The sequence below is a fragment of the Lepidochelys olivacea genome (assembly GCF_965140295.1).
Source record: "Lepidochelys olivacea isolate rLepOli2 genome assembly, chromosome: 8".
Classification (NCBI taxonomy): domain Eukaryota; kingdom Metazoa; phylum Chordata; order Testudines; family Cheloniidae; genus Lepidochelys; species Lepidochelys olivacea.
In genome coordinates this window covers 84,819,858-84,845,726 of record NC_140418.1, presented here as the reverse complement: position 1 = coordinate 84,845,726, position 25,869 = coordinate 84,819,858, and the positions used below count along the sequence as shown (strand labels likewise).

Below are 25,869 nucleotides of genomic sequence, written 5' to 3'. Positions count from 1 at the left end.
AAAAGATATATTGGAATTGGAAAAGGTTCAGAAAAGGTTAACAGAAATGATTAGGGTATGGAACAGCTTCCATATGAGGAGAGATTAATAAGACTAAAACTTTTCAGCTTGGAAAAGAGACAGCTAAGGGGGGGATCTGAGAGAGGTCTATAAAATCATGACTGGAATGGAGAAAGTAAATAAGGAAGTGTTATTTACTCCTTCTCCTAACACAAGAACCAGGGGTCACCAAATGAAATTAATAGGCAGTAGGTTTAAAAACAAACAAAAGGAAGTATTTCTTCACACAACACACAGCCAACCTGTGGAATTCTTTCCCAGAGGATGTTGTGAAGGACAAGACTATAACAGGGGTCAAAAAAGAACTAGATAAGTTCATGGAGGACAGGTCCATCAGTGGCTATTAGCTAGGAAGAGCAGGGATGCAAAACCATGCTCTGAAGAGTCCCTAGCTCTGTTAGCCAGAATGGCCAACAGGGAATGAATCACTTATTGATTACCTGTTCTGTTCATTCCCTCTGAAGCACTTGGCATTGGCCACTGTCAGAAGACAGGATACTGGGCTAGATGGACCATTGGGCTGACCCAGTGTGGCCGTTCTTATGGTCTTAAGCTTGGGAAGCTCATATAAATTAGAGTTCCCCTTCCTGCAGGCAACAGCATGCTCACTGGAATTTATGCTTACTCCACAGCTACAGTCCTGGAAGCTATTTTAGTCCCAGACTGGAATAGATTCCCATCATGACCATGCTGGAAGTATGTGCTTGGACAGTCAAACTATAAATTATTTTTTAAAAGTTGTTTTAAAAAAACAAATATACTGGGCTTCCTGCCAGAGGAGAATTTCCCCCTTCTTTGGAAAACATACTAAATTTGGTGGTGGGATTGTTTTGTTTTTGTTCCCTTTGGGCCGTGACTTAGCAATTGGCTGTGGTCAATGAGGAGGGACATTTTAATGTCTTCAGCTTAGCTTCATGAGTGGGACTGAAATGTCAAAGTGACTGTTTGGGCAGAATCATCTCCAGGGGCTTGATTCATTGCTGCATCTGAGTTCTTCTCAGCCAAGGTACCAAGGGGGCAGAAATGACTTTATGCCTCTCTGCAACTCCACTATTTTGATGCTGTTGGGGCTGCTTTGATCCCTATTACAAGCCAGAGCAGAGTCAGGGATGTCCTAGGTGCACTTGGTACCTATGGCCCAAGAGTTCTTTGGTCAACAGCTCAGATTAGCTGGGGCCTGTCAGCACTTCACTCATGCCCCCTACTGACCCACTGTGACAGAACCTGTTGAGGAATGACACAGAACCTTTACACCAGCTATATGCCCTGCTGGGATTTCCCCTGATAGAGATATTCCCCAGTGGTGTTATGTTTTTTCAAAAGGGTTGTAGATATTATAAGTAAAGGTAAATTCTAGAGGCAAGATAAAAGCTTTCTTGCAATGAATAAACTACTTAGAAGGGGACCACAAAAGACTTGGTACCAACATATTCATATTGAACAATGACAGGAAACAACAAATGGACGTACCAGCAAATTAAAACAAATGTTTAGGTTAAATTTACAGGGGGTCTTTTTGCCCCAATCAATTGGTGTTTGGAATCCATTGCCCATGGAGGTAAGGCAAAATACATTTTATAGGGATGCAATGGAAGGAAGACAAGAAGGCCATTTCTTAGATACTAATGGCATCTAGAAGTTTGTGTGACTAGATGGTTAATAATGTTGAATCTTGTTACAGGATTAAACTGATCGCTAAATCTGAAGTTCTGCAGGAACTTCCCCCGTCTGGTATTCTGGCAAGGACCTTGCAGGTTTTCACCTTTCTGTGGAGCATTGCACAGGAGGAGTGATTTATTCGGATTAGGTGGACTGAAATCACCACTCTGGACAGGGAAAGAGGTGGCTTTGTGGGTTCTGGTGAACTTCAGTCTTTCCCATTATCTATTTATTAGAAATATCACTTATCATATGTAATCCCGAAACCTTAGAAAGGGCATGCATACGATTATTACCTCATCTCGCTTAGTTTGCTTTTTTTCAGTGTAGCAGTTCTTAGCCTGTAGTGGGCCATGACCCTGAAGGAGGTCACATTCCTTTATCTAAGTGATCATGGTCCTATTCTCTCCTTCTCCCACAAAGATTTTCCTCAGCCATTTTAGCACCAGCTCCTACAGCAAAAATACACAATGTACCACAGTGCCAGTTCCTGCAGCACCTTCTCTGAAGTAGCATGAGAACCAGTGCAAAAGAATTTGCAGTTCAGCTAAGGGAGACCAGTTGCTTGTGGCTGATGTCTGGCCATGATATGATCAAGTTTAGGAACCACCAATCCACTGCATTGCCCAAATCAGATATTATGCTTTGGTTAGCCTTTGCTGTAACACAAATAAAACAGGTAAAGAATTGGAGAACAGAGTTAGTGTTCACTTCTAAAAGCACAGGAATAATCATGTTTCCTTAAACCCAGACTGCCGATAACATCAGAGACAGACTAATCACCCACCTCACAGGCTTAAGTGTTTTAATGGTTCTAAATCAATTCAATCTATGTTATCCTGATCAATGCTTCTGTTTTGATTGTATTAGGATAACAGTCTCCATCAAGCATACTCAGGCTCCCATGTGTTTTTTGGCATAATATCCAGATAGGAAAAAAAACACGCAATTAATATACTCTAGCCAATTGCTTTTATATGTCTGCCTGTCTCTGGAACAGGTACCAGAGCAACAGGAGGAAACAGACACTCACTGTTGAGCAGCTGTGGATGGCTATGTGCCTTTACACTTCAGGAGTGAGTGCACAGCAAATGGAGTGCTTCCATATCCAAGTGAAGATAGATTACTGAGCATGATTTGATTACAAGAGCAAGCAGCATAATCAACCCACATTCGTCTATGAGAGCCCTGTGCTTGCTACTCTACATGCTTTCTACTGAAGCATAAGGACACATAACTGGCTATCGTGGAGGAAAGCAAGCCAGTTAACTAATGAAAACAAAAAGGCTAGAAAATACTGGGAACTGGACTGGCAAAAACACACTGCAGAATAGACAAACTTAATTCCTCCCTGTCCTTAGCCATCTCCAAGAAATACTGTCCATTCCAGTTTTGACATTATTTATCTGCATAGTGGCATAAGGATTGAAACGGCCTCATCCCGTAGCAGCTTCCGATCCAGGAGGCATCAGCACACATGACACAACAGGCAACAAAAAGAGTGTCATATGGACTTTATAGCTGAAATGTTTCATGGAACAGGTGGGTTATTTATGAGGCAGTTTTGTTTGTTTTCTTGCACAGGTTTGCATTTTCATAGGTGAGATGCTCAAATCTAGTTACAGTTGTCCTCAGTTAAAACCTTAGGACCAGATTGTCCTTTGCCCTGGTGAGGTGGTAAGAAAACTCCCTCAAGGCCTCATCCCTCTTGGATCTCCCCCTAAGGCAGTATGACTGCACCAACGCAGAACTGTGGTTAAATGCCACAGTCTAGCCCTCGGTGTCTATTCAAAACAACTTTTCTTGAATCAGCAGCACCTCCATGCTGTAATTCAGCACTTGCTTTTGCCATTTTAAGCCAATTTATTGTAAGAAACCACATTTCATATCTGATTGTAGTATTTGTTATTTGTTTCCAATAGCATCTATAATCTGCTGGTCACTGTACAAACACAAGAGAAGGCACAATCCCCGCTGCAAAAAGCGTATATTCTAAAAAGGCAAAACAAGGAGAGGGACAGAGGAGAGAAGTAAAGGGTACAATATACAAGCAAAATAGCCAGATGGTGATCATTGGCCATGTCCTGAAAATGGGTTCTCTCTTTTTTAAAGTAGAAAGATATATCGACTGTCCTTAAGTATCCCTCAGCCTTGCCATTGTTTACCAGTTAGTCTTGTAGATACCCCAGCAGATGTGGGTCTTCAGTAGACCCCTTATATAAGTGAAGCCAAGTTTTTCTCCACAGGATAACTCTATTAGAAGCTGAAGTTCATTATAAAGAGAACTGCAACTTCCACATCATAATGCACTAAAACAATTCAGACTTTTCATTCTACTTCACCACATCCAGATTCATAACTAGCACAATGACAGGTTTCAGAGTAACAGCCGTGTTAGTCTGTATTCGCAAAAAGAAAAGGGGTACTTGTGGCACCTTAGAGACTAACCAATTTATTTGAGCATGAGCTTTCGTGAGCTACAGCTCACTTCATCGGATGCATACTGTGGAAAGTGTAGAAGATCTTTTATACACACAAAGCATGAAAAAATACCTCCCCCCACCCCACTCTCCTGCTGGTAATAGCTTATGTAAAGCGACCACTCTCCTTACAATGTGTATGATAATCAAGGTGGGTCATTTTCAGCACAAATCCAGGGTTTAACAAGAACGTCGGGGGGGGGGGGCTGGGAAAAAACAAGGGGAAATCGGTTACCCTGAGCTGTAGCTCATGAAAGCTTAGGCTCAAATAAATTGGTTGGTCTCTAAGGTGCCACAAGTACTCTTTTTCTTATAACTAGCAAAAGACACTTCCCCTGCATAACACTCCTAATCCTGGGATTTTGTTCAGACCACCATGAAACTAGCCAGTGTTTTGCTTACTAACAGTAAAACAATAACAGAAATAAAGTACTGGAAAGAGATGTTCAGCACGCCGACTAAATTGAGTATATTAGTTCAAAATAGTATCAAACAAAAGGGCTATAATTACCTATCATAAACAAAACAAATTATTTTATCTCTAAACCTATCTTGAGGTACAAGCATCCATGAACTGTGCACTGTTTCTGAAAAAGTAATTGATACCCTACATTTCCAACAACAGCTATCATGCAGGATTTCATTCTGAATGTTTGCTATATATGGCCAGTAAGCATGTTGCAAAATGTTTTAATTAGTCATTAGGTATTCTCAGTGTTCAAAGCCATTTGTTGTTGTTGTGACAATATTAGTAACAGGCTCTTAGCTCACAGCCAAAGGGACATGTAGGAGTTCCATTGAAGATGGTGCAAGTTTGGACTTTTGCTAAGGCTATACAATTTATTTTACAGAGGACCAAAACTACTGCAACCAACAGCCTCTCATTTTTAGGAAGGTACCATTAAAACAAACCTTGAGTGAGAATTAAATTTAAAACCAAGATTTGCTCAGAAAAATGTCTAGGTAATGTGATTTTTTTCACATTCCTGGGCTCTTGAACTATTTAGAGCAATGATTCTTAACCTGGGGTGCACGTACCCCCTGGGAGTGCGAGATACCCTTTCTGGGGGTGCAAGACATGCCAGATTTTTTTAGAAAGTAAATCATCAAAAACACAAATTAATTACAAGCACGTATATACAACTACTTTGTTTCATCAAACCTATGTATTTATTAACATTATACATTTTGTAACGATTACTGTAATATACAAACAAAAAATATATCTAGGTTTAAAGAACTGACCTACTTCAACAATTTCTGATAAGGGGTGCAAGAACATATTTTGATTTCTGATAAGGGGTGCAAGAATATATTTTGAGAACCAAAGGGGTGCGGGCTGCACTAAAGGTTAAGAACCACTGGTTTAGAGCATTAGGGCTATAATAACAGAGTTGGCTGAACTGAAAGCAGCTGTATGAGCAAGAGGTTAATACACAGATGCTACATTGTATGTATATAGAAATATAACTGAGAAGTGGGTGGTTTCATATGAGCTATATACATTGGGTGGGATTTTCAGAATCTCTCATCATTAGCCTAACGCTGCTCCCATTGAAGTCAATGGGAGTTTTATCATTGACTTCAATGGGAGCAGAGTTAGGCCAATGTTGAACATTTTTGGAAACCTACCCACAATGTTTTGCATTTACTGTACACAGCACCTTTCCTCCACAGACCTCCTTGATTTTACAAAGTTTGGTAAATATTCCTCTCCCGACATTACCAGACGGGAAACCTACACTCAGAAATCCAAAGAACAAAGAATCTACTCTCCTGTTTCCCGAACCCCTGCTCTCACCTCAGATTAACCAGATAATTAGCCAGATTCTGACCTCAGTTAGACTGGTGCAAATCTAGAGTCATGCAAGAGAGTAATTCCAGATTTACACCAGTGAAACCAAGATCAGAGTCTGGCCAGTGTGTTTAAACATGAAAACAGCATCTAAATGCTACGTATTATTATTTCTAAGAATGCATGTTTGCAACAGAACACAAAAAAGATAAGCAGCAAAGGAAAACTGAAAAGACATTAGGGCTAAAACCATATCAACTGCTTCACAGGACAAGGTCTTCAATGCAAAACTTTGCAAAAGCTTGGTGGGAAAACACGTTGCATCTGTAGTGACACTGATAAGAAGAAAACACTCTCTGTGTCTGAAAAAAATGTGCTTTATCCATTTCCCAAGTAGAGTACTGCACTCTTCCATTTTGAAACTATTAGCAATGCTAGGTGTGGAAGGCAGACAATAGTGCAGCCATGACACAAGACCCGAGCCACACGTAAATCCAGCTTCAAAACCTTGGCTTCCTAGAAATGCATGAGCACTGCCTTCCATGTATTTAAATCTGATAACAGAAGAGGTAAATGAGACAAATCCACGACTATTACTGAAGATGCATCCTTATGGCACAGTGACTGCATTCCATTTGTATGAGGATTTATGACCCCACTTCCTCTTTTCTCTTTCAGTGGTGTGGTTGGTTTTTTTTAAGCAGCAAGCCAGTCCAGTGGTCTAGTGGTAACAAAACACACTGCTTCCCACAGAATCAGAGTTCTGATGTCCAGCGCTTAACCCTTTTTCTCACTCTGGCTGGGGCAAGGAAAGCTATTGAAGCCAGGCAGCTCAGGCTCTGAGAGGGAGAACCTCACTCTAGCAGTCCTCCCCATACAGAGAGCTGAGCTGATGGACTTTGAAGAGACGACTATCCAGCCCTCTTCTGTTTAGAACAGAATTGCTGTTAAGTGGCGCCTTATGAGATGTGGGCAAAAGAAAAAATAAAAGGAAAAGATAGGTTTCAGAGTAACAGCCGTGTTAGTCTGTATTCGCAAAAAGAAAAGGAGTACTTGTGGCACCTTAGAGACTAACCAATTTATTTGAGCATAAGCTTTCGTGAGCTACAGCTCACTTCATCGGATGCACACTGTGGAAACTGCAAAAGACATTATATACACAGAGACCATGAAACAATACCTCCTCCCACCCCATTCTCCTGCTGGCAATAGCTTATCTAAAGTGATCACTCTCCTTACAATGTGTATGATAATCAAGTTGGGCCATTTCCAGCACAAATCCAGGTTTTCTGACCCTCCGCCCCCACACACACAAACTCACTCTCCTGATGGTAATAGCCCATCCAAAGTGACCACTCTCTTTACAATGTGTATGATAATCAAGGTGGGCCATTTCCAGCACAAATCCAGGTTTTCTCACCCCCCCACCCCCCTCCAAAAACCACACACACAAACTCACTCTCCTGCTAGTAATAGCTTATCCAAAGTGACCACTCTCCTTACAATGTGTATGAAAATCAAGGTGGGCCATTTCCAGCACAAATCCAGGTTTTCTCACCCTCCCCCGCCCCAAAACACACACACACAAACTCACTCTGCTGCTGGTAATAGCTTATCCAAAGTGACCACTCTCCCTACAATGTGCATGATAATCAAGGTGGGCCATTTCCAGCACAAATCCAGAAACAGTGTTCAGAGGACTCATTCCCTGCCCAGGAAATAAAAGTAAAATCTAAGGACTCTTACATCTATCTGGAGAAACCGATTCTGGAAAAAGGTGATTCTTCTTTTAATGCCTGTTTCACATAGAAGAAATGCATATACCATGCACTGTCAGTTTCACCCTGTGCATTGTATGAATGAGCCACCTCATCTGTCTTGAGATTTCCAACAGGCTTCTAAAGATATACAACACAAGTACACTGCATGTATGAGTGCGAGAGGGTGAGAGGCAGGGCTGTTTTTTATTTTACATTTTAATGTGTATCTGGTTTTGAAAACAGGAAACAAAAAGATATCGATGTACGATCTAGGAGTTGACCACAGCTAGCTGTATACCACAGTAAAATCGTAGCGAGACAAGGTGGGTGAAGTAATACATTTTATAGGACCAACTTCTATTGGTGAGAGAGGTTAGCTTTCAAGCTACACAGAGCTCTTCTGCTTGCCTCGCTCATCAACTTCCAATGAAAGATATTACCTCACTCACCTTGTCCCTCTAATATCCTGGGATCATCACGGCCACATCAACAGTGCAGACAGTAAAATCATGCCAAGTAGTAATCAGTCAGGCTCTAAGTCACACTACTGCATCATCATCATGTTGGTCTGAGTGGCAGTCATTACATCTGTTTGTATGTTTCCTTGTATTGGCTTGACTAGTAAAAGTGATCATATTGTTGCAAACAAACAAACAAACAAAATGCTGATTCATTCACTAGGAGTTGATCTATAAATGGTTTAACAGTCTTGTTGAGAAATATCAGCTGGAGGTTAAGAAAAGAGTGTAGGGAGAACAATCAAGCTATTGCTAAATGGAAGGATTCACCAAGCTTGACAGAACTGCCATTAATCCACTGGGTTATTAACACAGCACTAACTATAACTCTGCTACAGTTATGTCTCTGGTGACATTTCTGTATACTCCCTTAAATTCAGAGGGATACAGCTCAGAGAAAGACCACCACTGTAGGCTGAAACATGCCATACAAAGAGCTAATCATACAAGGAGTTCTATTAGATGCAGCAGGCCTGAGCCTGCTGCATTTAGGCTGCAATTTTGTTAATTTCCTCCAGAGTGGTGACATCATCTGTACCCACACTGATATGGAGAGTGTGCAGGGAGAGCAACTGCTCCAATCTATGTATCAGACCTGAATGGGAGTAAAGATATTAGATTGTTGTTTCAGTATATCACAATTAAATAGTATTTTGGAGGGGAGAATTCAATTTTTCCTCCCCAATATGTATTAACACCTGCATGTTAGTATAACAAGTTCTGACACAAGTCTGTTCCATCAGAAAGTAATCTAGCTCATTACCCTCTTTTCTTGTTGGAGATCTTTCAGTGGGGTTGTGCTTACTCTGGTGAGACAAATCACTAAGCAACAAATAAGCCACTACAGCTGAATTGTGCATTACCTGTATTTTGAGGCAAGTGTATTGTAATGATGTTTTTATCTGCTTTTTCACTTGGAATTCCAAGTTTCCAGGGGTTCAGAGTCTGCCACCCTTTTTCAGTTTGGGTAGTAGCTTTACTCTGTGAATGGCCCCATTGGGACTGCTTGTAAAGTGCTCACTACTCAGTCTGAGCAAAGGTGGCAGAATCAGCCCCAAGTTGTTTTCACATAGAATTTTTATGACTTATCTGGGCTGAAATTTAGCATAAGAAATTTGGCTCAAGAAACAATAGTAAATAAAACAAAACATCCATTTGGGCTCATTATAAGTTCTGCAATATGAGCCAAATCCTTTTTCCTTACTTACATGGGACCTAATCCAATACTTAGTGCTTCTTAAGATTTGGTCCATCAGATGTCACACTGACTTCAGCTGGGATATCTGTGTGAACAAGATGAGCAAACTTGCTGTCATAAATAAAGCTAACAGGATTTGGCCTTAAGAGGTTTGCTGTCTGATGTGGCAAATAAGTTATTTAGGCTATTATTTGTACCATATCAAGAACTCTTTTGAACCCGGATCTTACAAACACTTACATACATGCATAGCTTTACTCAGGGATGTTGTCTCATTGAAGTTTATGGGAAAATTCATGTGAGTAAAGTTATCAACGTGTTTAACCATTTACAAGGTCAGGGCCATAATGAGTATCCATAAAGGCCATGAAAATACCACTGACAGTGACACAAAAATTCCTGAAATATCGCAATTGCCCAATAGACTAAAAAGGTTACAGTTATCAAGTAACCAAAGTTTCAAAAATTGCCCTCACTATGCATTTACATGATAAACAATATTGCCTTTGAAAAAGTTTCTATGTTCTGTTGGGTAAATAATCTGTGTTTTTAAAAAATAAAAATCCTAAATACATATATTCACAATAGTGTAACAATACATGTCTTTAAAATTCCCTAGACACATATTTACATGATACCCTATTATAGTAGGCTCTGTCAATATGATGGATTTTTAAAGTCCTTAAATATATATTTACATAATCCATTCTTTTAACAGTCCTGAAATACATATTTACACAATAGACTAATCTCTCTAAAAAGCAATTGCAATCCATTCTGTCTAATCTCACACAGTTCTGTGAGGGATTTGTCTCTTTAATTTTGTCTTTTTCAATACTATCATTTAATTTAACTCATGTGAGGAAAAAATAGGATAATCGAGGGCCTAATCCTGCTCTCACTGAAGCTTCTGACACAATTCCCTATTGACTGTAAGGGGTGCAAATTTGAGCCACAAAACTGTAACACAAAACATGAAAAACTGGTATTTAATTCTTAAATCTTTCTAGACAATGTAGATTATCCAGTGAATGATGCTACATACTTCTATACTTTGGAATACATAAGCACAAGAAAACAAACTAAGGGTAGAATTTCCATAGTCTAAGTAATAGATTTGTCAGATACACAGTCATGGCACAAGAAAATTAATGAGCACTCTCAGAATTTGCAGCCAGCTAATAGTTAATTGGTTTTAATTAGGGGGTCAGTCTCCTAATCTAGGGCCTAATCCTGTTCTGAGATTAAGCATTTCTCATACTTATAGCAGATAGGGATCTTACTCATGTTAATTTTAAGGATCAGCAAACCCACATCCGATATAATTTATGGCCTTGTGATTTTTTTTCCCAATGTGAGAGTTTATTTAATGCTTATGAAGCTGAAATGATAGTAACTTCCAGCTAGAGCCATGTATTGTGTGGGCAGGTGCTGTGTGAGGGTCCCTGCATAGCTCTGCCATATGCACCTTAATTATGACCTGCACTGCAACACCACCATAAATCCAGTCTAGAAACTCTCCTGAGCAGATATCACAACTTTGTTGTGGGTTTATTTCTTAAATAGGCAAAATTGCAATCGGAAATCAGAGTTTCATTTGTGACTGTCCAAAGTTTCATCACAGAGGTGAAAGTCTAGTACACTAATTCACGATACTGCCTAGGCATGTGTTAAACTGTTATTACTCCTTTCATGTATTCTCCCACTTTTCTGTATTAATTTTGTAGCCATATTTCCTCCTATTGTGAGAACTTTCACTGTCTACAACTCTCTCATTTAGAGGCATAGATCAGGTTAATTGTTGAATTCATAGAGAGACATGGATAATGTATATAATAAAAAACACATGGTCAGCTAGGAACAGAACATTTTTTCTCCAAAAAATAACAGAACTTTGATGTAAATTGTAATGCTTTTGAACAAGGTGGACATACAAATGTCAACATATACCTCCTTTCCCCTATCCTTCCCCCCTCCCCACTGAATTAAGATGAGTAAGCCCCTAGCCATTTATCAAAAGCATTACAGAGTAGCAGTAGCTGCTCAATAGTTGATGATACCATACTAGGAGTCCAATTTTCTATTCCCTCCCTGCAATTTCCCAAACATAACTATCTTCCTGAAGTGTCACATAGCATGACTCATCCCAGGGTATCGACAGACTTGGTAAAATTCAGAAAAGTTTTAAAGTTATGGAATCTGAAAACGTTAACAAAATTGTCGCGAACTGAACTAAGATTGCACAGGACACAAACAAAAACAAAAAAGTATTTTCTCATTACTGTTGAAACCAACTCTATGGTGTTAAATCAAAAACTCACCAAAAATCCTTCTTTATGATCTTCCCTCCCAAAAAGAGAGAAATATGGATCTAATCTGGTCCCATTTTAATCAATGGGAGTTTTGTCATTGGCTTCAATGGGAGTAAGACCAGGTCCAACAGTAGCACAGTTCTGACCTTACTACCTGACTCTGCAACCAAAATGGCATTTCCTGGGCATTTCATAAACAATATTGGCTAATGAGAATTAGCAGGACTGTATAGAAAAGTTCCCCTGTTAAGAATTAGTGAGCAGTCTGTTTTAAATATTATGACAGGTTTCAGAGTAGCAGCCATGTTAGTTAGTCTGTATTCGCAAAAAGAAAAGGAGTACTTGTGGCACCTTAGAGACTAACAAATTTATTAGAGCATAAGCTTTCGTGAGCTACAGCTCACTTCATCGGATGCAGTCAGTGGAAAATACAGTGGGGAGATTTATATACATAGAGAACATGAAACAATGGGTGTTACCATACACACTGTAACGAGAGTGATCACTTAAGGTGAGCTACTACCAGCAGGAGAGCGGGGCGGGGGAGGGGGGGAACCTTTTGCAGTGAATCAAGGTGGGCCAGTTCCAGCAGTTGACAAGAACATCTGAGGAACAGTGCGGGGTAGAGGGGGGGAATAAACATGGGGAAATAGTTTTACTTTGTGTAATGACCCATCCACTCCCAGTCTCTATTCAAGCCTAAGTTAATTGTATCCAGTTTGCAAATTAATTCCAATTCAGCAGTCTCTCGTTGGAGTCTGTTTTCGAAGTTTTTTGTTGAAGAATTGCAACTTTTAGGTCTGTAATTGAGTGACCAGAGAGATTGAAGTGTTCTCCAACTGGTTTTTGAATGTTTAATTCTTGACGTCTGATTTGTGTCCATTTATTCTTTTACATAGAGACTGTCCAGTTTGACCAATGTACATGGCAGAGGGGCATTGCTGGCACATGATGGCATAGATCACATTGGTAGATGTGCAGGTGAATGAGCCTCTGATAGTGTGGCTGATGTGATTAGGCCCTATGATGGTGTCCCCTGAATAGATATGTGGACACAGTTGGCAACGGGCTTTGTTGCAAGGATAGGTTCCTGGGTTAGTGGTTCTGTTGTGTGGTTGCTGGTGAGTATTTGCTTCTCTGTGTATATAACTCTCCACACTATATTTTCCACTGAATGCATTCGATGAAGTGAGCTGTAGCTCACAAAAGCTTATGCTCAAATAAATTTGATAATCTCTAAGGTGCCACAAGTACTCCTTTTTAAAATATTATGTTACAGTAATGCCATGTCTGCTAACGATGCAGCCTAGCGATAATTTTTCCTTGGATTGCTTTTTAATCTTTCTTTCGACGTTACTTCAAGTGCAGGAAAAGACAGACACATCTCTGGATATTAGCTGCTCACAACATGTATGAAGACCTGGAGGCAAAACTTCAATGAAGCTACTCTGATTTACACCAGATGAGGATTTGGTTTCGGGAGTATTTCTCTGCCAAGAATCATCAAAATATTTCAGTCCACTAAATTTAACAGCATTTGCCATGTGGTTATTTCTCTCTTGAAAGATTCCAAGAGGAAGCAGCTATGTACAAATGTAAAGTTATCTTTCCTAATTTCTCTGAAACACAAGTTATAGCTGAAAATAAGGCACTTAAAGTCTGCAACTTATTTCCTCTTCTTTGAATGATTACTATAAATGTAAGTCTCACTAGATGGTACTCAGATCAGACATTTTAGTATTAAATGGATTTGCAAATATATATGTGTATATAGCTTTAAATGGTTGCTTATAATTACCTCATACAATGAATAAAGTTTGTAACACATAAGCAAAGATACCAAATAATTATTTAATATGATTGTATTTATTACATAATGTTTTCATGTTCCTACCCAAAAATAATTATGCTAAAATAACATGTAAGCCACATCTACACTACCTGCCGGATCGGCGGGTAGTGATCGATCTATCGCATCTAGTGTAGATGCAATAAATCGATCCCCGCTCTGCTGTCGACTCCAGAATGCCACCAGGGCGAGAGGCAGAAGCGGAGTCGACGGGGGAGTGGCAGTCATTGATCCCGCGCAGCGAGGACACGAAGTAAGTGATTCTAAGTCGATCTAAGATACATTGACTTCAGCTACGCTATTCTCATAGCTGAAGTTGCGTATCTTAGATCCATCTCCCCGCCCCTCCCCCCATGTAGACCAAGCTTTAGATTCTTCAACATAGAATTTCATAGTGGGGAAAAACAATAAAAAGTTACATTAAGTCTTGGATCTAGTTACCTTTCATGTGTTTTTTTCATAATTTTCCTTGCTACTGTTATTAATGATAAAATAAATGACAGTTTGAACAAATGTTTGTGTCCTCAAAAGCCATATGCTCCCCCTGTTTGATCCTACAGTGAAGTTTAAATGCCTAAATTCATTTCAATAGTAAGAGAAAGAAATGTTAACACATGCAGGATCAAGACTTCACCAAAGCATCAAACAGAATATGAAGTGAGGTACTAAGGGAGAAAGTTCTTATTCAAAAAGAAATATCTGCAATAAAAAACTAATTAAACAACAGTACACAAAGTAAGTTGCTACCTTTTGAATTCTCTTCTCCCACCTCCCAAGTTTATTCCACGGTGAATAACCTCTATTAAGTCAATACAAATCAGAAAAATTCAGTCATACCTGAACTCTTTGTACTTATGTACTGCAGTGGTGTCCAAAGAGATATTGATTTATCTGACATACCATACATAGTGGAAGCCCTAGATAAAATGGACCAAATTTAGATAATTTATAAGGTTCAAATCCATTGAAGTTAGTGGAATTGTGCTCACTTATATCATATCTGAATTTGGCCAATGAATTAAGAGATGATGGGAGATTCAGCCCTGAAGTGCCTGCCACCTGCCTGTTGAAGTGTAAATACCACAAAGGGAGAAGAATTGTTTTAGTACATAGGTATTACTAGTAATGGGATGAAATTTAAGAGAATATGTAGTCTGACTCTCAAGAAAAAGTAACGATAGTGATGTCTATTAGTCTTTGGAACTCTAAAACCAAGGGAAAGATTAGTAAATGTACAATAGGATCACTTTAACATTGGCAGGGAAATGGACTAGATGATCTAAGACAGAGGTGGGCACACTACGGCCCACGGGCCACATCCGGCCCGCGGGACCATCCTGCCCGGCCCCTGAGCTCCCGGCCAGGGAGGCTAGCCCCCAGCCCCTCCCCCGCTCCCCCCCATCCCCTGCAGCCTCAGCGCGCCACACTGCCAACGCTCTGGGCTGCTGCTCTTGCCGGGCAGTGCAGCAGCGTGGCTGGCTCCGGCATGGTAAGTGGGCGGGGAGCAAGGGGTCCTGGGGGGGGGCCGTCAGGGGACAGGGAGCAGGGGGCAGTTGGATGGGGTGGAGGTTTTGGGGGGTGGTGGTCAGGGGACAGGGGGTGGTTGTATAGGCGTGGGAGTCCCAAGGGGCCTGTGAGGGGTCGGGGGTGTGGATAGGGGTAGGGGCAGTCAGGGTACAGGGAGAAGGAGAGGTTGGATGGGGGTGGGGTCCTGGGGGGCAGTTAGGGGTGGGGGTCCCAGGAGGGAGGTCAGGGGACAAGGAGTGGGGGGGGTTGGATGGGTCAGGGATTCTGAGGGGGGCAGTCAGGGGGCGGGAAGTGGGAGGGGACAGATGGGGGCGGGGGCCAGGCTGTTTGGGGAGACACAGCCTTCCCTACCCAGCCCTCCATATAGTTTTGCAACTCCGATGTGGCCCTCGGGCCAAAAAGTTTGCCCACCCCTGATCTAAGAGGTAAGATTCTACAGGGTGATGTTTATTGAACCGTAATTTTGATGCATATTTTTAAATAGTGGTGTCTCGTTTTGCACCTGCAGTTTCTGAGACACAACTGCACAGGCACTTTGAAAGTGCAATTTAGGTGACTGATTTAGAGAAACAAGCAGATTTTACATATCTAACCAATCTAAATTATTATTAATATTTATTTGCATTATGATTGTACCTAAGAACCTCAATCAAGAACACGTTGAGCTAGGCTACAAACAAATAACAAAGACAACAGTCACTGCCTCAGAGGACTTGCTCCCTGCCATTTGCAGATGTAAAAAAAAAAGAAAAGGGAGTACTAACTCAAGGTGAATTGAAAATAATAAAGATTGGCCCTTATATATATATATATATGTGTGTGTGTATGTATCTCCTCTCATCAATGCTACTTACGAAAATATTGTCTGAAACAAGATTTTTTAAATTCTGTATCCTCCTCCCCCAGACCATTTCTTCAGTGATGTTACAATCCAAGGTTTATTTCACTATTAGTTACTATGGAAATAACTGTGACGGCACAAACACATAATTTTGGCATTGCTAATGGCCTAATCCTGCACCACTGAGGTCAATGGGAGTTCTGCCATTGGTTTCAACAAGAACAAGAATTAGTCAAGTGACAGATGTGAGTGATTTATTATAAAAATAAAAGCTCTCTCATTGTTTTGTTTTTTAAAAACTCAGTATTAAGCTATGATGGGAAAGCAAGTGTTCAGGAATTTCTTTGTTTTCCACTTTCAGTGGCAATCTTCTCTATGAGATGATCCAACACCAGACCAAAGTATGGGGGGAAGGGGCCCCGCAGGCAGGTAATTGCTGTTTTACACATGGAAAAATTGTATTCCATTTCATCTTGATATCTTTCCACTGGAAGATAGCAACTGAAAGATTTTTATTTTTTTTCCTGAGGGAACAGGTATTTCCCTTTCACACTGAAAAAAATCTCTGCTGGAGAGAGAGCCTTGATAAAGTCAGCATCACTGTTCTTGATAAACCATTCCTATTTTCTCCATTCTGGGGGCAAGAAACCACATTTCTCTGTCGCAAGCTTACAGCTCTTCTAGGGAAGAATGAATCCTATTACCTGGATTTAGAAAGCTAATAAGCAGCTTGCTTCCAAGGATGATCTTATAGTCCCTTCATGTGCATGTAGAGAAACAATATGGCTAAAAAGATGTACTGTATTTTTTAGAAGAGGATGACCCGAATCCCACCCAAAAAAAAGTCTGCATGTTTACTAAAGCCTTTTATCAAGCTATGTTCACTCCAATAGCCATCCAGACACTGTCCAGTATCTTGGCTTTCCATCAGCCATTCCAAATCTAGTAACCCATCATCAGTTAGAGAACGTGTTAGCTCAGAGGGAGAAGGAGACAGCTAATAAGCTGTCCAGGGAGCCTACAGTCTGCTGTCAGCCAGGAATCTGACTTAAGATATCTCTTTTAAGGCATTCAATTGATGCCAGAAGTCAATGGATTTAAGCTTTTGAGAAAGGTTTGCCTCTGTCATTTATAAAATAATAAAACCAACAGTGGTCTGGTGAAGTAGGGTTCCAAGAAGAGAGGCTAAGGGCACCTAATCCTTCAAAAAAAATATTAATGGGCAGGTAAATACCCAACTATTAGCAGAGTCAGAAAAAACAATTGAGATGGTGAGTGACTATTATAGCAATTTCATGTAGAAGAATACAGTGTTGCAGATCCTGAATTTAGAAGGTTTTGCACTATTTCATAGTATAAGGCCAGTAAGGTAGAAAGATTAATTCAAACTTGCTTTGCTTCACTATGCCCTGGTCTACACTAGGACTTTAGGTCAAATTTAGCAGCATTAAATCAATGTAAACCTGCACCCATCCACACGATGAAGCCCTTTATTTCGACTTAAAGGGCTCTTAAAATCGATTTCCTTACTCCACCCCTGACAAGTGGATTAGCGCTTAAATCGGCTTTGCTGGCTCGAATTTGGGGTACTGTGGACACAATTCGACGGTATTGGCTTCCGGGAGCTATCCCAGAGTGCTCCATTGTGACCGCTCTGGACAGCACTCTCAACTCAGATGCACTCTCAACTCAGATGGCCAGGTAGACAGGAAAAGAACCGCGAACTTGTGAATCTCATTTCCTGTTTGGCCAGCGTGGCAAGCTGCAGGTGACCATGCAGAGCTCATCAGCAGAGGTGACCATGATGGAGTCCCAGAATCGCAAAAGAGCTCCAGCATGGACTGAACGGGAGGTACGGGATCTGATCGCTGTATGGGGAGAGGAATCCGTGCTATCAGAACTCCGTTCTAGTTTTCGAAATGCCAAAACCTTTGTCAAAATCTCCCAGGGCATGAAGGACAGAGGCCATAACAGGGACCCAAAGCAGTGCCGCGTGAAACTGAAAGAGCTGAGGCAAGCCTACCAGAAAATTAGAGAGGCGAACGGCCGCTCCGGGTCAGAGCCCCAAACATGCTGCTTCTATGATGAGCTGCATGCCATTTTAGGGGGTTCAGCCACCACTACCCCAGCCGTGTTGTTTGACTCCTTCAACGGAGATGGAGGCGATACGGAAGCAGGTTTTGGGGACGAAGAAGATGATGATGATGATGAGGTTGTAGACAGCTCACAGCAAGCAAGCGGAGAAACCGGTTTTCCCGACAGCCAGGAACTGTTTCTCACCCTGGACCTGGAGCCAGTACCCCCCCCCCCCCCGAAACCACCCAAGGCTGCCTCCTGGACCCAGCAGGCGGAGAAGGGACCTCCGGTGAGTGTACCTTTGAAAATACTATACATGGTTTAAAAGCAAGCATGTGAAAGGATTACTTTGCCCTGGCATTCGCGGCTCTCCTGGATGTACTCCCAAAGCCTTTGCAAAAGGTTTCTGGGGAGGGCAGCCTTATTGCGTCCTTCATGGTAGGACACTTTACCACTCCAGGCCAGTAACACGTACTCGGGAATCATTGTACAACAAAGCATTGCAGTGTATGTTTGCTGGCTTTCAAACAACATCCGTTCTTTATCTCTCTGTGTTATCCTCAGGAGAGTGAGATATCATTCATGGTCACCTGGTTGAAATAGAGTGCTTTTCTTCAGGGGACACTCAGAGGAGCCCATTCCTGCTGGGCTGTTTGCCTGTGGCTAAACAGAAATGTTCCCCGCTGTTAGCCACAGGGAGGGGGGACGGTTGAGGGGGTAGCCACGCGGTGGGGGGAGGCAAAATGCGACCTTGTAACGAAAGCACATGTGCTATGTATGTAATGTTAACAGCAAGGTTTACCCTGAAAGAGTGTAGCCACTGTTTTATAAAATGTGTCTTTTTAAATATCGCTGTCCCTTTTTTTTTCTCCACCAGCTGCATGTGTTTCAATGATCACAGGATCTTCTCCTTCCCCGAGGCTAGTGAAGCTTAGGAAGAAAAAAAAAACGCACTCGAGATGAAATGTTCTCCGAGCTCATGCTGTCCTCCCACACTGACAGAGCACAGATGAATGCGTAGAGGCAAATAATGTCAGAGTGCAGGAAAGCACAAAATGACCGGGAGGAGAGGTGGCGGGCCGAAGACAGGGCTGAAGCTCAAATGTGGTGGCAGCGTGATGAGAGGAGGCAGGATTCACTGCTGAGGCTGCTGGAGGACCAAACCAGTATGCTCCAGTGTATGGTTGAGCTGCAGCAAAGGCAGCTGCAGCACAGACTGCCACTACAGCCCCTGTGTAACCAATCGCCCTCCTCCCCAAGTTCCATAGCCTCCACACCCAGACACCCAAGAACGCGGTGGGGGGGCCACCGGCCAACCAGCCACTCCGCCACAGAGGATTGCCCCAAAAAAAGAAGGCTGGCATTCAATAAATTTTAAAGTTGTAAACTTTTAAAGTGCTGTATGGCATTTTCCTTCCCTCCTCCACCACCCCTCCTGGGCTACCTTGGTAGTCATCCCCCTATTTGTGTGATGAATGAATAAAGAATGCATGAACATGAAGCAACAATGACTTTATTGCCTCTGCAAGCGGTGATCGAAGGGAGGAGGGGCGGGTGATTAGCTTACAGGGAAGTAGAGTGAACCAAGGGGCGGGGGGTTTCATCAAGGAGAAACAAACAGAACTTTCACACCGTAGCCTGGCCAGTCATGAAACTGGTTTTCAAAGCTTCTCTGATGCGTACCGCGCCCTCCTGTGCTCTTCTAACCGCCCTGGTGTCTGGCTGCACGTAACCAGCAGCCAGGCGACTTGCCTCAACCTCCCACCCCGCCATAAACATCTCCCCCTTACTCTCACAGATATTGTGGAGCACACAGCAAGCAGTAATAACAGTGGGAATACTGGTTTCGCTGAGGTCTAAGCGAGTCAGTAAACTGCGCCAGCGCGCCTTTAAACATCCAAATGCACATTCTACCACCATTCTGCACTTGCTAAGCCTGTGGTTGAACAGCTCCTGACTACTGTCCAGGCTCCCTGTGTATGGCTTCATGAGCCATGGCATTAAGGGGTAGGCTGGGTCCCCAAGGATACATATAGGCATTTCAACATCCCCAACAGTTATTTTCTGGTCTGGGAATAAAGTCCCTTCCTGCAGCTTTTGAAACAGACCAGAGTTCCTGAAGATGTGAGCGTCATGTACCTTTCCCGGCCATCCCATGTTGATGTTGGTGAAACGTCCCTTGTGATCCACCAGAGCTTGCAGCACTACTGAAAAGTACCCCTTGCGGTTTATGTACTTGGCGGCTTGGTGCTCCGGTGCCAAGATAGGGATATGGGTTCCGTCTATGGCCCCACCACAGTTAGGGAATCCCATTGCAGCAAAGCCATCCACTATGACCTGCACATTTCCTAGGGTCACTACCCTTGATATCAGCAGATCTTTGATTGCGTGGGCTACTTGCATCACAGCAGCCCCCACAGTAGATTTGCTCACTCCAAATTGATTCCCAACTGACTGGTAGCTGTCTGGCGTTGCAAGCTTCCACAGGGCTATCACCACTCGCTTCTCAACTGTGAGGGCTGCTCTCATCTTGGTATTCATGTGCCTCAGGGCAGGGGAAAGCAAGTCACAAAGTTCCATGAAAGTGCCCTTACGCATGCGAAAGTTTCGCAGCCACTGGGAAATGTCCCAGACCTGCAACACTATGCGGTCCCACCAGTCTGTGCTTGTTTCCCGAGCCCAGAATTGGCGTTCCACAGCATGAACCTGCCCCATTAGCACCATGATACATGCATTGGCAGGACCCATGCTTTCAGAGAAATCTGTGTCCATGTCCTGATCACTCACGTGACCGCGCTGACGTCGCCTCCTCGCCCGGTATCGCTTTGTCAGGTTCTGGTGCTGCATATACTGCTGGATAATGCGTGTGGTGTTTAATGTGCTCCTAATTGCCAAAGTGAGCTGAGCGGCCTCCATGCTTGCCTTGGTATGGCGTCCGAACAGAAAAAAGGCACGGAACGATTATCTGCCATTGCTCTGACGGAGGGAGGGGCGACTGACGACACGGCTTACAGGGTTGGCTTCAGGGAGCTAAAATCAACAAAGGGGGTGGCTTTACATCAAGGAGTATTTCAGGCAGGACTTCACGGAGGGTTCCAATAAGAAATGGTGCACCTAAGTTATTGTTCTTATTGGAACAAGGAGGTTAGCCTGGCCTCTGATTGATACATAGCTAGATTTACTTCGCTGCACCTTCTCTGTAAGTGACTGCAGTGTGACCTAGAAGAATGAGTCCCCTAGACGGGGGAGGAGGCAAATGAGTACAAAACAAAACTGGTCTATTTCTTGTTTTGATCCACTCCATCTATCTTTTACATCTTTGGCTGGCAGCAGACGGTGCAGAAGGACTGCATGCTATCCACATCTCATGGCTGCTCAGCAGAAGATGGTGCAGTAGGACTGCTAGCCATCCTCATCTCTTGCCTGCCCGGCAGAAGATGGTACAGTACGACTGCTAGCAATCCGTATTTCCTGCCTGCTCACCATAAGACGGTTCAATAGGACTGACTGCAGGACTAAAGAGAATGACCTGGTCAAGTCACTCCAAATTTAGTCCCTGCGCCAATGTCTGCCCAGGCGCTCCCAGCCGACGTGGCCAGGAGCACCTCGGACAAGACGAGGACGGCTACCAGTCGTATTGCACCATCAGCTGCCACAAGGCAATGGGTTGCTGCTACTGTGTAGCAATGCCGTACCGCGTCTGCCAGCACCCAGGAGACATAGGGTGACGGTTACCTGAGCGGGCTCCATGCTTGCCGTGGTATGGCATCTGCACAGGTAACTCAGGAAAAAAGGCGCGAAATGATTGTCTGCCCTTGCTTTCACAGAGGGAGGGAGGGAGGGAAGGGGGGCCTGACGATATGTACCCAGAACCACCCGCGACAATGTTTTAGCCCCATCAGGCATTGGGATCTCAACCGGATCTCAACCCAGAATTCCAATTGGCAGCGGAGACTGTGGGAACTGTGGAATAGCTATCCACAGTGCAACGCTCCGGAAGTCGACTCTAGCCTCGGTACTGTGGAAGCACTTCGCCGAGTCAATGCACTTAATGCACTTAGAGCATTTTCTGTGGGGGGACACACACTCGAATATATAAAACCGATTTCTAAAAAAACGACTTCTTTAAATTCGACCTTATTCCGTAATGTAGACATACCCTATAAGTTTAAAGTAATTATTTCTGATGACTCCTTAGGAGGCACATGCTTCATAGTACCTCTAAGAAAATAAGCACATGCAAACAGAGAGATAAAAAAAGAAAAAATGATGATGAACGTGAAATTGCTAAAACAACAAATATTCTCGTTATTATATTTCAATTTGTAGTTCTGAAAAATTACAAGTTGAAATACAAGACATTTTTCCAAATGCATTTTTCCATATAAATACAGGTAGTAGTATCATGCTAAAGGACTGCAGATGTTCCAAAGTAACATGTTTTTAAAATGAAGCTGAAACAATGTTGTGTGATAACACAATACAGTTTCCAAGTCTTCTTTCCATTTATTTTCAAAGCAGAGCTTTCCTGATTACAAGCGAGGGAATTATATGCTGCACTTACAGGAGTATGAATTCTATCTACCAGCTGTTTTCCCACATCTAAATACTCTGTTTCTGTGATCCTTCAGATGAGTGTTCTATCTGCTTTTCTATGCATTGGAGACTATTACCACTGAAGTTAACTGCAAAACTATTGACTTCTCTGGATCAGGCTCTATGGGGAGTTAAATAACTTCAGCGGTATTAGTCAATATTTTGGAAACATAAATTTCTTCCCCGACGTTCTATGATTTCTGGTGAGGATTTCCCCCCTGAGAGGTTTGTTTATATCACCCTTTCTGCAAAGAATTCCTTGGTTTGCTTAGACTCATCCTGCAAACCTTTCTCAGGCAAAACACCCACTACTGGGGAAGCACTAATGGATCAGGTGCTTGTTCAGGCTACCATTCACTTCCCTGAAGGAAAAATAACCAGCTGTGGTCCTTCAGGGCCTCAGTGTAAATAACTCAAATTGTCAATTTTTGATTAAACAGATATAGTTATAAAGTTTTAGTCCACAAAGGTAAATCATAAAATTGGGTTTTCTGAGTTATAGCCATGTCACACAATATGCATGTTACACCAAAGCAAGAGTTTTATTTTCCATGTATGTCCCTTCTGTAAATGATCTCTGAGTATGACCAGCCTGCTGGGATGCAGAGAAAAGGAGGCTTGTTTCTAAGAGGCTTCTGCTCATTCTGCAGATTAAAGAGGGAAATATCTTGCCATGGAAATCTCATGCATAATTGGAACAGGAAAACTGCACTTGGTTTTATGGAGACGCCTTTAAAGAGATTAAGGAGCCTGCTAAACCTTCTCTTCTGCCGCAAATGAATTAGCTACTCAGGAGCAATTAAAGCAGCGCTCAGGCACGGAGATAAAGTTGTGCCCCCCGGTGACCTTCTGCTGGAGGAAGCGACGTTTCGGCTGGCAGGACTCGGGCAAGGAGACAAGCGGCTCGCTGAGTCCCAGTACACCGGCTCCAGGCTCTGCACCCCCAACCACAGCATCCTCCTGTCCAGAACTCCCCTATGCCCCAAATCAGACCACTGCGAAGCCGCCCAGTGCCAGCGCCCTGTATCCGCACCCCCGGAATCCTCCGACCTCTGCACCCCGAATCGCACCCCCCTCACCCCTACCCTGTGTGCACAACCCCGCACCCCCAGCTCCAAAATATTGTCCACACGCGCCCACCACTCCAACCCGAATCCAATGCTCCAGCCGCAGCCCCGTGCTCCCCTCCCCAGCACACCACCTGCCCCAAAGCCAACCCCCTCCCCCGCCGCCCAATCCCGGGCTCTGGATCCCCCCTAAACTGAGCACCCTGCACCGCCGCCCGAGGGCATCTGCCCCTGCCCCAGGCCACCTGCCCCTGCCCAGCTCCCTGCAGCAGACGCTCGGACCGCTGCGCCCCAGACAAACCCCCCAGAGCCGGCGATGCACCTGCTCCGGCCCCGGGGAGCAGAGGCGGCTTTCCGAAGAGTTCTGGCCCCCGCTCGCCCGCAGCCCTGCGCCCACCGAGCCCCAACTTTCCCACCTCCCCGAGGAGGCTGCAACAAGCCCCCCCCTCCCCCCCAGCCGCGGGGAGGGAGCTGCTCCCAAGCCCCTTGCCTCCCCGCGCCAGGGGCAGGCAGGAGAGCCCCAGCCCCTTCGCTGCGGGCGGGGGGCGCCGAGGGGGCCCAGCCCCCGGGAGCTGCCGAGGGAAACAAACTCTTGCGGCGTCGGCGGCGGCTGTTCACTTGCTGGAGCCGCGATGTAAACAGGCCAGACGGCGGCTCCGGCTCGCCCCATCCCCATGCTCCGAGCGCCCGCTGAGCCCGGCGCCCCTTTCCCGGCGGGGGAGCGGGGGGTTGCTTACCGCAGGGAGAGGCGGAGGCTCCCCCCTTCCTGGCCATCTTCGCCCGCTGCCCTCCGCGCCTCTTCCCGGCTCCTCAGCGCGCTCTTTGTTGCTGCGATGGCATGGGAGGCAGCGGCGGCCGGGCAGCCTGGCGCTGGGCTCCGCTCTGCTGCCGCCGCCGCCGCCGCTCGTGTCCCAGCTCCTGCGCCCGACGCTGACCCCTCTGGTCCCGTCTGGGCGCCAAGCAGCCACTGCGCCGAATCCGCGGGGGCGGCGTCTCGGCAGCGGCAGGCAGGCGCAAGGGAGCCGGGGGAGCTGTGTATGCTCCGAGGGAGCCAACCCGGGCTGGCCTTCCAAAGGCGGGGGGGGCGGGGGGGGGCTGCGTGTGACACCTCCTGCAGCGCGCGGACCTCCACTCCGCGCGCAGCGCCCCCCCCCCCCGGCCCAATGCAGCAGCACCGCGCAGGGGGCCCGGGGAGCGCCCCCCCCCAGCAAAAAGCAGCCTCCCTAACTTCTACCGCAGCCTGGCTCCTGCTGCCACCAGAACTTTGGCAACTCCTGAGCAGGGCTGCGGGGCCTTCCCTCGGGGGAGCGAGGACAGGAAGGTAGCGGCGTAACTTGAACGCACCTTGTAGGGGCTGGAGGTTGCACTAGCAGGATGGAAGTTACCAAAAGCCCATCGGGCTTCTCGGGTGGAGGCCGGAAGCTGAGCTGCTGATCGGGGTGAAGCGGTTCGGCTGAGGACAGCAAGGAGCGCTCTCCCCGTCGGAAGAGCGCCTCTGGGAAAGATTTGCGAGCTGTGTGGTGTCCACAGGGCCAGACTGTTTCTTCAGACCTTTTGCCACGCATAGAAACTATGCCGAACTCACCAGCAGTTTGTTGCTTGAGCCTTTGGCAAGTGGCCCTTGGAAAGTTTCCTCTCCAGTTTTCAGAGTAGCAGCCGTGTTAGTCTGTATTCGCAAAAAGAAAAGGAGGACTTGTGGCACCTTAGAGACTAACCAATTTATTTGAGCATAAGCTTTCTTGAGCTACAGTATATACTTCATTGGATGCATCCAGATTGTTATGCCATGATGGAGCTGTCCTTTCCCCTCATGCTGATGCGTGTCTGGGAAGGCCAGGTTGTGTCTTACCACAAGTCGGACAGCTGTGTCTGGAGAGGTAGAAGGAGCATGAACAGATATTCAACAGATATTATTTTATTTTTAATTCTCACCTATGTCACCTTTGTCCGGCTTGTCCTTGTCCGTCCCTGCACGAATGCAAGTCGATGCCACACCATTCTACTTTGTTGCAAGCACGTTCTTTCAATTTCTGGCCAGAGTTTTGTCATGGGATTGGCCCAGCGCGTTTTTGGTCTGCCCGGCGGTCACTGGGAATCCAGTCACTGTTGCGGGTTGTCCACCTATTGTCTT

At 44.5% G+C, this 25,869-nt stretch overlaps 1 protein-coding gene and 1 long non-coding RNA gene across 3 annotated transcripts in view; one reads left to right on the top strand and one right to left on the bottom strand.

The window, feature by feature from the left end:
- Positions 1-13,305, top strand: part of LOC311525606 — an 80,665-nt gene extending 67,360 nt beyond the window's left edge. Inside the window, exon 3 of the long non-coding RNA XR_014712822.1 lies at positions 13,146-13,305. This is a non-coding gene — a long non-coding RNA (uncharacterized lncRNA). The remainder of the gene's footprint in view (positions 1-13,145) is intronic.
- SLC44A5 (solute carrier family 44 member 5) overlaps positions 1-24,628 on the bottom strand; it is a 184,956-nt gene extending 160,328 nt beyond the window's left edge. For both annotated transcript variants that reach the window (XM_084637904.1, XM_084637902.1), the window contains exon 1: positions 24,476-24,628. In XM_084637904.1, coding sequence (XP_084494030.1) covers positions 24,476-24,512 — 37 coding nt within the window. In that variant the 5' untranslated portion in view covers positions 24,513-24,628. The remainder of the gene's footprint in view (positions 1-24,475) is intronic.
- Positions 24,629-25,869: the final 1,241 nt, after the last annotated feature.